This window comes from Camelus ferus, chromosome 13 (assembly GCF_009834535.1).
Source record: "Camelus ferus isolate YT-003-E chromosome 13, BCGSAC_Cfer_1.0, whole genome shotgun sequence".
Classification (NCBI taxonomy): Eukaryota; Metazoa; Chordata; class Mammalia; order Artiodactyla; family Camelidae; genus Camelus; species Camelus ferus.
In genome coordinates, this window is record NC_045708.1 from 8,290,010 (window position 1) to 8,300,335 (window position 10,326).

General features: G+C 56.8%; 1 protein-coding gene across 3 annotated transcripts in view; it reads left to right on the forward strand.

Annotated features, from left to right (window-relative positions):
• Positions 1 to 10,125, forward strand: part of TNFRSF8 (TNF receptor superfamily member 8) — a 63,887-nt gene extending 53,762 nt beyond the window's left edge. For all 3 annotated transcript variants that reach the window (XM_032495219.1, XM_032495220.1, XM_006192464.3), the window contains 3 exons: positions 982 to 1,007; positions 3,017 to 3,224; positions 6,965 to 10,125. In XM_032495219.1, coding sequence (XP_032351110.1) covers positions 982 to 1,007; positions 3,017 to 3,224; positions 6,965 to 7,209 — 479 coding nt within the window. In that variant the 3' untranslated portion in view covers positions 7,210 to 10,125. The remainder of the gene's footprint in view (positions 1 to 981; positions 1,008 to 3,016; positions 3,225 to 6,964) is intronic.
• The last annotated feature ends 201 nt before the right edge of the window (positions 10,126 to 10,326 follow it).

A 10,326-nucleotide genomic window follows, 5' to 3' on the forward strand; every position in this document is an offset into this window, starting at 1 on the left:
CGGGGACAACTTAGCTGGCATCCTGGCCTCTTCGTAGCGGATTTCTCTGGTTAGGTCTGTGCACGGAACAGCAGCGAAAGCCGGGTCTCCTCAGGTGGGCTCCTGGGGAGCCGTAGAGGCTGTGCCTACCCAGAGGACGCTCAGCGCTTGGGAGCTGGCTTGCCCTGGCATAGACAGGTGCCTGCGCACCACCTCCAGCTTTCCTGGGTGGCCATCGGGCTGTGGTTAACTGTCAACATTCGCTTGGCCATGACCTGGCGCCCTGTTTGATATGAGAGGAAAGTTGGAGTGGAGGGTGGAGTTTGGGATGAGAGGATCTCAGGTTGTGCTCTAAGGATCGTTGCGTCTCGAGCCCCCCAAAGGGTAGGATTGCAGGGGTTGGGATGACCAGTGAGCAGGCTGGTCGCCTGGGCTCTTTCAGGGACACATGATAGAAAATTGAACCCTCATTGGTCTGAGCCAGAAGGGGTGGGTTCAGGCATATCCGACGCGGGGCTTAGAAAATGTCCTCAGGACCCATCACCGGCTCTCTATCACCCTGCCCTGGGGTCCTCGCTGTGAGTTTCACACAGTGCTCTGGGGAGTTCTGGCCTCTCCAGCCCCTGGCAGTCACCAGGTGGTGGCAGCAGCCAGGGACCAACTGCTGACCCGGTGGAAGCCTCTTCGGCTCCAGCTGGGGTGAGCGCCCCTTCAGAACCACTGCTGTGTGTGGGTAGCGGTGGGTGTGCTGGGCGGGGGTCCCTGGGCTGATGGGCTTAGTGGCTGGGAGAGAGGTGGTTCCCCAGTTCTCTGAACACTGCTGGGAAGTGAGCGCCTGTGCCCTAGGTCCGGGGGATGGGCGCTGGCCCTGAAACCCATCCGCTGTTCTCCAGACTGAGGACCTGACAAGCGCCAGTTACCACCCAGGGGCGGAGGCACTGGGCAGGCCAGGCAGCTGACAGACCCCCCTTGGTGAAGTCACGGCTCTTTTTCTTCTTGCAGATTCCAGGCCCGGGAGGAACCCTGCAGTAAGTAGTACCCCCTTGCCCCCACCCCAGCTTTGTGCCCCTAAATCTGACTCCGTTCCCAGCAGATCTGCTGGTTCTGAGAGCAACCGGGTAGCTCCGTCCCCTCCCACAGGCCCCAGGTGCGAGCTCCCCCTTCAAGTTCAGGCGAGTCTGCCCCACAGAAGGAGCCCTGAGCACAGCGGGAGCCCTGAGCACAGCGGGGCCTTGGCCAGGCCCTGTCCGAGAAAGGGAGCCCCATCTGCACGCACAGCAGCCTCGGCTCCTGGCTCAGCCCGCCGGGGACTTCCAGAAGGGCCTGCCAGACCATGGACTTGGTTCTGGCTGCTTGGGTGCCAGGTGTGGTCTGGGAAAGGCTGCGTTTATTTTTCCCTTTCTCCTCCCCTCCCCCAGGCATCTCATCCTCAAAGCTGGGATGTTAGGTCAGTAGCACCAACTTTTGCAACTTCAGCTATCATGAATGGAGCCCTCGGCACCCGGCTTTGTGCTTTCTCGAAGTTATCCCGGGTAGTCCTTACAATGCACAGAGTTCAGTACTGGTTTCCCGTTGTATTACAGCGGAAACAGAGGCCCAGACAGGAAAGGTGGTCCCACAGTTGGAAAGTAGATCAACTAGGATTTGAGCCCTGGTTTGTGTGACTCCAAAGCCAGTGCTCTGAACTGTTACCCTGAGCTGCCTCCTAGTAAGAGCATCTTCATGGACCTTTTATGAAGCACTCGCTGTGCGCAGGCGCTGCGCTGGGTGGCGGGGGGTTTGGGGGGCTTTGCTGATCCTGTGACCACCCAGGGCGGTGTGCATATACCAGGTCCTCACTGGGCTTTTCCTGGTGCCCTGGTGTGTGCCAGCCTCCCAGGGGCTGTGAGGATGGGTGGGGGGTGGGGGCGGGTAGCCGGGGCACCACCCTCTGCAGCTGGGTGGGGGGATGCAGGACAAAGCACTCCATGCCTCCTGGTCTCAGGTGTGTATGGTTCACTCATTTTACTTTCACGTATCAATTCTTCCTTTACTTTCTTTTAACTCAAACATTCACACATGAGAAACATTTCCATCCTTTATTTTTAAACATAATAGATGGAGCCACAATACGAGTTCAGTTTCAAATCATGGGAGATCGCATTCAAAGAGGCTTAGGTCACACAAGTTGCTGTTACAATACCGAGAAATTTCATGAGAAAGGTATTTAATGTTTTATACGGTAATCAAGTATCTGTGGCCACGCGAGCCAATGCATTAACAGCAACTGGTTTAAAAATGCCGTCTTTTGGACTTCAAATTATTTTAAAAGAATATTCAGGATTACACAGCTAGACTTTATGAATTACTCAGACTCATTCCATTTTGAAGGCTGGAGGTAAATTGTATTTACATCAGAACATTTCATGAGGCCACTCCTCCTTGGCACTTACCTATGAAATTCAAAAACGAAACCAACCAACATTTTCCTGAAGACATAGCTATTTTAAGAATACATTAGTGTTGTCATCAAAGACTGCTGTCCCAGGAGGTCAGGGCCAGGGAGTTGGGGTGGGCCTGGCACCGACACAGAGACTGTTGCTAAAGAGCATGAATTCCAGAGTGAGATGCCGGCGTTCCGGAGTTTGGCTCCCGGACACTTGCTTACTAACCCTGGGCAAATTATTTGACTCCTCTGTGCCTCAGCTTCCTGATCTGTAGAATGGGGAAGGTACTGATATGAGCCACCTTGGTTGTAAGGTTGGCGGTGGTTGTAAGGGTTAACGTACAGCAAGGGCCACACACATGGTCAGTGTGGTCGGCGATGCCGGCCACCATCCTTCTTCAGCACGAGTTAAAAGCAACACGACTTCATGGGGTCGCCACATGCAGGGTCATCAGGCTACAAGACTGAGAAGTCCGGGGTATTCATATGATGGCTTGAAAGCAGAGGGAGACTCACTGGGGTCTATGAAGATGAAGAAACAGGGGCTCCCCGATTCAGATCCTGGGGGAGGCTGGGCATCTTTCTTCAGCACCATCTCCTCTGCGCCCACAGCAGCTGATCAGGAGCATATCGGTGGCAGAGCCGGGCACAGAGGAGCTGGGGTTGCTGAGCCCCCAAGCTGCAGAGATGTGCCCCACCGTGGGGGCAGCTGGCCTGGAGAGCCTGCGGCTGCTGGAGGCCAGCCCGGCCAGCAGCCCTTCATCCCCCACCGACCTTCCTGAGCCCCGGGGGACCACGGAGTGTACCAACAACAGGATCGGTGAGTCAGCCTGTCTGAGGCATCCTGGGGGTGCTCGGGGGGCAGGGGGAGATAGACGCTGAGGCCTGGGGACTGGAGGCCCAGCGAGGAATAGGTGTGGGTTCCCCCACCGGCCCCCACAGGTAGGAGATGCTTTTAGTGAAGGAGTTAAACCATTCTCAGGGGTGTCATGCAGATGGCTCCGCAAGGTAGGAGATGCTTTTAGTGAAGGAGTTAAACCATTCTCAGGGGTGTCATGCAGATGGCTCCGCATCTTCATCCTCCTTTATGTTTCTATAAAACAAGAAGAGCAGTCGTTTTTTAGAAGTTTTTTTTTTTGTAAGGGGGGGTAATTAATTTTACTTATTCATGTATCTTTTAATGGAGGTACTGGGGATGGAACCCAGGACCTCGTGCATGCTAAGTATGCGCTCTACCACTGAGCTACACCCTCCGCCTAGAATAGCAATAGTTCTGATGTCACAGGGCCGCTGTGAGAATTGGTGAAGTGACGCACCTTAAGTTGTCTTGGTGGCTGGGGGCTCCCTCTGCCCGGTGCCTGCTGTTATTAGAGGGGCAGTGAACCCCACTCCAGCCCCCATGAAGAGCCCCTCTGAGGGGAACAGGAGGGAGATGCCAGGGACAGCAGAGCTGCCGCTTGGCTGACACACTGGGGCGCTGCGCATGTCACCTCTTGACACATTCTGAGGATGGCTTCCTTCCCTCCTTTTTACAATTGGGGAAACAGAGGTCAGAGGGGAGAGGTGGTTTTCCCCAGTCATACAGCTACAGCTACCAAGTAGCAGAGCAGAGACTCACCCCCATGTCGACGGGCTCCGAAAGCCCTGCTTCGTCCACACCACCACCCCGCTGTGGGGCCCGGAGGCCCGCGCCCCCGAACCACAGTCACTCTCCAACTGGGACCCATGGGCCTCCCTGCCTCCTCTCCCACTTTTCTCCTTCCTGCTACAGTCTGTGTTTCTCCCAAAATGCAGACCTGTCCCTATTACAGCCCCGCTTGAAATCTTCCAGGGGGTCCCTGTTACTTTCAGGATGAATTCCAGGCTTCTTATGCTGGCATTCAAGGCTGTGACAAGCTGCCTGCTCCCCACCAGACTCCCCTGCTTCCCAGCCCTACAGGGCTGCTCCTCCCGTTCCCTGGCAGCCTCCTAATTCACGGAGCCTTCTCTCACAGCTAAGCTTCTCCGTGGGAGTTGCTTCCTCACCTGAAACAGCCCACGCCTTTGAAACTAGTTAATTCCTGATGTCTTGAGGACCCTTCTTATTTGCCTCCTCCTCTAGGAAGCCTTCCCTGCCCTCTCCATCTCCTGTCTAGGAGATGCCCCGCTTCTGTGCTCCCCCAGACCCCGGGTCTTCCCACCTAGAGTCCTCAGGACCCAGCAGTGTGATTGTGTCTGTAGCCCTCCCCCCGCCCCCCTCACCTGGCTGTGAGCTCCAGGGGGCAGGGCCTTGGTGACTCCATCTCTGCCTTCTCTGGAGGGCTGACCATCACTGAGATAGTACCAGAGAGGCATCTGTGTTTGTCTTCCACATTTCTGGGGTAGGTGTCGGTGGATAGAACTCTTCAGGGCAGAGTCTGTCCCATCAAACTGAGACTTTTGGAATTGTAGCTTTCAGCAAGTTTATTTGCAAAGAATGTATTTTGGGAAATACTGCCAAAGGCATTGCTACCAATTTCCTAAGAAGTCCTAATTTGAACATTTGAGTCCATGCTGAGTGCAGTGCCTGGAAGTGCAGGGGTGTGGCCCTGGGAGTGTCTGGGGGGGAGGGGGGAGGGAGGCACCAGGCTCCCAGGTGGGCCAGGGCGGGCTTGGGCAGCGTGGCCTGTACTTAAGCCTCGCTGGTGAGCAAGGTGGTGGGGAGGGAAGGCCTTGAAGCTTCTCTTGGGACACTGAAGAGACTGAGCCCTTCGTCCTCCGGACACCTCCCCAGAGGAGCGGCCCTTTGTCCAGCTCCCAAGGGGACCAAACTCCAGTTATGCTTCACCCCCTAGCCCTGGGCACCAGGCGGGGGAGCCCCTTCCCCTCACCTTCATGACCCCTCCCCACCAAGACAACTTTCTTGGATTCTGGAGCCCTGGATGGGGCAGGAAGTCCAAGCAACTTCTGGAAGGCCCTCCCCCTCCCAAATGGGGAGAAGGTAGCCCTGTGATGGGGGACAGAGCCCCAGGAATCAGGACCCGAGGACTCTGAGGGGGTGAGAGTCTGGCCCCCAGCTTTGGCCTCTTCTTCCTGGACAAACTCACTCTGCTTCTCTCACACCCTACTTCTGTCCATCTGTCTGTCTGTCATCCCCTGTAGCCCTGTCTGGCCTCCTCTGTGCTCTCTCTCACCTCCTGGAGTCCCCTCTCCCTCACCACCTCTGGCTCCCATCTTCTGCCAGACCCTCTGGTCAAGGGCCCTGCAGGCCTTGATGGAGGGGTGGTGGGGCCTGAGTCCCTGTTTTCTTTTTTGGTGTCGGGGGGCACCCGGCCCACAGTTTCAAGCTGGTAGCCCTCTCTCTAGTCCTCACTTCTGTTTTGAACACTTCTCTCTTTCCTGGAGGTATTAAAAACCAAAACAGAAGAGCTGGCATTATGCAATGGGGTTGAGGGTACAGGGATCCTGAGTTCCTTGCCCCACCCTAGTTCTTAAGTTCCTTCTTGAGCTTCCCCATTCAGACTCCGGAGAGAGACCCAGGGCTGAGCTGCTGGGAGCTGGGACTCTGCCCTGAGCCCAAGGTCATCAGACGCTGGGCTGCTGGTGTTTGGAATCAGCTGACCCAGGTGAAGGCCAGGCTCCCCACTTCCCAGCTTCTTGGGCAGGTGACTTAGCTCCCTCAAGCCTGGCAGCAGGTGTCAGAGGACCACAGGGGATCAGGCCTCTGATGGGCTGGGCTGGGTACTCATCCAAGCAGTACGTACAAACGGTCCTCCTGCATGCCCCGCAGGCACAGGCAGGAGACTGGCAGTAAACACCGAGATATACTGGCCCCTGCAACCTGTCCAAATCACCGGCTGCTGGTGACTATTAACAGGGCAGGGCTGTGGTTTCTGTAGGGTGTGACCGACTGTCTGGGTTTTCCTGGACTGAAGAGATCCTGGGATGCGGAGCTTCCACTACTAAAACCGGGACCATCCCAGGCACACCGGGACAAGGTGTGCCCCGGGTTTCTGCCTTAGGCACGTGGACAGGAGTGGAGAGGCTGGCCGGGTGGGGTGGGAGTTTCTTTGGGGATTTCTGCTAACTACCTGGTGACGTTGGGCAGGTCATTTAACGTCTCTGGGCTTCAGGTTCTTTATCGGTAAGTGGGGATAAGAACAGACTATCTACCTGGCAGAAGTGATGCGAGGATTCAGGAGCTAACGTGTGGGAAGTGTCTGGAACGGCGTCCAGCACAGGCTGAACTCCGAGTGCTCCCCGGTGCTGTTGGTGTCGGTGTCATTCCCCGAGTTCTCTCCCGATGCTGTTCTCTCTGTCCCTGCCCCGGCCCTGCAGAAGGGTAGAGAGAATCATGAACATTACAATAAGTGGGCAGCTCCTTAACTCCTCAGCACACAGTTCCTAGCTGTTTTATCTCCTTTGAGCCTCAGGACACCTGTGAAGTTGGCAAGGCTTACTGTGTATCAGAGAGGTTGTGTCATCTGCCTGAGGTCACACAGCAGAAGTGGTGGTGCTGGGACTCGGCCCCTCCTCAGCCTCCTTGCTTCCATCCAGCTGGGGCTCTGGTCTCCTCACCTCCCCCACCCTTCTGCCTTGCAGAAAACATCTACATCATGAAGGCTGACACCGTGATCGTGGGGACGGTGAAGACCGAAGTGCCCGAGGGCCAGGGCCTGGTGGGGCCGGCGGGGTCTGAGTTTGAGGAGGGTCTGGAAGTGGACTATGCCCCCCACTACCCCGAGCAGGAGACAGAACCACCTCTGGGCAGCTGCGGGGACGTCATGTTCTCAGTGGAGGAGGAAGGAAAGGAAGACCCCTTGCCCACGACCGACTCTGGGAAATGAGGCTTGGCCTGGGCTGGGGCAGAGAAGGCAGCTGGGTGCCTCTGGGAGGCCAGGGTGGTGCTGGGGGCACCAAGCTGGTGGCAGAGGCCCGTCTGGCCTGAACTGGTTCCAGCATCCAGCAGTAGGCCCAGCCTGTTAAGGCAGGAGGTTCTGGTGGTTTGTACCTGCATCCTCACCCGGCTGCCCCCTGACCCAGACCCCAGGGGAGCCCGGGCCCGCGCAGTAGAGACACCCAGGGGGCTGCGTCTGAATGGCAGTGGTTGTCGGGGCAACAGACAGTTGGCAGGAACTGGGCCCCCTGCCTTGTGCTGCTGCCAAGGAGATGCCCTGGAACCGTGGGTGTCAGACACACACACATAGGGCGGAGGGGAGGCTGCGAGGCACGTACCCCTGTGTCTCTTCCTGTCGCCGTGGCCTCAGGAGTGATGCCCGCCAGCTGCCCCCAGTTACTGTGAATGTGGCCCCTGTGGGCACTGAGCCAGCGCCTGCGGTTGTTTCTCCTGAGTCAAAAGGAAAGTCAAGAGATGGGGTGTCGTCCGTCTGCCGCGTCCTGGCCGCAGCTGCAGCACTGCTTTGTGCGGACGTGAGCCCCCAGTCTGGCTTCCAGCCCTGCCCGGGCTGCTGGGACCCTCCTGGGGCTGCCAGTTCTCTGCTCTGTAGCCTCCATGGTGGGCCCAGGGCGGAGGACCACGTCACTGTCCCTGCCGCAGGAGGCATCTCAGGACCCAGATATCTGCAGACCCTCAACAGCAGTGGTGCCCCTCTCTGGTCGGAGACCTGCCCGGCCAGCTGTTGCCCGGAGAAGGGCCTGCTCTGCTTTGCCTAGGGGCTTCCTGCCCTCTTGGAGAAGGGGAACCAGGGGCTCTTCTTGGGTCCTGGCTTGCCCTGTGGGCACCATGCCCTCTGTCTTGGGCAATGAAGATCTCCCTAGGTCGGCCATGTGCACAGATCCTGGTGGCACCAGGCCCTGCCTCTGGCTCCAACCACTCAGCCCCCATGACTGGGATGTGGATGGTTTCACGTGGACGGTCTGCCAGAAAAGAAAGCCTTTAGCAGTTCAATTTGGACTGCAGGACTTTTGCGCTTCGGCTTTCAGACTCATGTCAACAAGTGGCTTTGGAAATAAGTGGCCATGACACGTCTCGGGCACGGAGTTGCAGGCAGCCCAGAGGCTGCTGGAATTACCCGCTGGAAGCCAGGCCCCAGAAAGCTGCCATTTCCTCACCAGCCCACTGCTCTCGGGAGGAAGTTGAGGCTGGGTCAGGAATTACAAGGGTAGTTTCTGAAACAACTCAGATGTTTTGGGGAAAGTTGGAGAGAGGCTGGACACTCTGGGAGCCGGTTTACATCAGCACCTGAAGTTTATGTGGGATGGACCATATTTGCCAAAATGCCCTGGGCAAGGACAGTGTAGGGGCTCGGCTGTCCTCTGTGACTTGAGGATATTGACACGTGGTTAATGGAATGAAGTATTCTTTCGGCCAAGGGACCTTCACAGAACTTTGATCCTTTAAAAATTCATCAGGTCCCTTAAACACCAATCATAAGGCTCAGGAAATTCTCCCTGAGATTGGGAGTATCTGAGAACCACTGAACAGAAGGGTCCAAGCAATCGCTCTGCCCCCAGGATAGGGGATCCCCCTTCACCTCTAGGCTGCCAGCCTCTGGAGACTAGAAGCCCTCTATCTACTGGGACAGCCCATCCCACTGCCGGATGGAGACACTCCCTTTGTGTAACTCCTGCTGCCTGGTCCCAGGCCCACCCTTTGAGGGTCCTCAGGATAAAGCGTTTGGTGCTGAGGCTGCCTGTGGGTATTGGCAGGAGGAATCCCGAGTCTCTGCATGGCCTCCTCCCTCTGGGCTGGGTGGAGCAGCCCCACCGCTTGGGGAAAGGGAGTCACAAAGTAGCAGCGTGCATGCCCCAGCCTTAGAGGTCAGGGAGAGGCCTGAGGGGTAAATGTGAACCTCAGGCGACCAGCCAGAGCTGGGAGGAGCCGGCCTGCCTACCTGGCCACAACTCAGAGGCAGGTTGGGGCCTGCTCCTCACCACAGGCAGCTAGCCTGGAGCCCCCTCTGACTGTGGCTCCCCTGGAGGGTGGAGGAAGGAGACTGAGGGCCAGAGTCAGACCTCACCCACCCCACCCCCAGGACTCCAGCCCCTGCCCAGACCTCTTAGTCAGCCTGGCTGTTGAACCAGCCACTGCTTGTCATGTGATCGATCTGAAAGCCAGGGCAAATTCCCCTGCCCTGACCAGTGATGAGGAACCTCTGGCCGTTCTGATGTCCAGGTGGGCAGACAGACAAGGCCCCTGCTGCCCAGGGTAGCAGTTCCCAGGCTGTAAGGAACCTGCCCACATGTGCACACCGCTTTTCCTGAACAGTTGCCGTTGGGGAGTGACAGTAAGTGACTAGTGTCCTACTGAGACAGGAGGGAAGGGGGCAGGGTACAGCCATTCAAGGAATGACACAGCAATTAATACCAGACTGGTGGAAGATTCAACCCCTAGTAGGTCTTGAGGCTCAAGACAGTGGGAGATTTGACTCCCAGTAAACCTTGAGTTTCATTATACGCTTATTGTAATATATTAACATGGTGAATGACACTCCCACAGGCACCAAGACAGCTTCAAGGCTGACCGTAAAAGGTCAAAGAGTGGGCAGTGGCCCAATTCCTGGGAACCCCAGCCCCTTCCCCAGGGTAGTTGGGATAGTCCTCCCACTTGCTAGCATGTGAAGCTACTGAGCCCATAAAAACTGGCAACACCATGCCTCGTGGCCTCACTGGCTCCCTCGTCTTCAGAGACGGCCCGCACTCTGTGGAATGTGTACCTATTTTTACTTTAACCTGAGCACCCAGCCCCCAAACCTCGTGGCCTTTCTCTCGCCTTCTGAAACAGCCTGCACTCTATGCAGTATGTATCTCTCTAAATAAATCTACCTTTACTCAGCTGCGGCTCGCTCTTGAATTCTTTCTTGCACGAAGCCAAGGACCCACGCTTGGTGGGGCACGTCCCAGGGGCTCAACCGAGACCTGGGACACAGCCCTCCTCTTGCCCCACATTCATTTTTCCCGTATCACTACAGGAGCTATTGCATTCAAAGAAAATCCATTGTTTC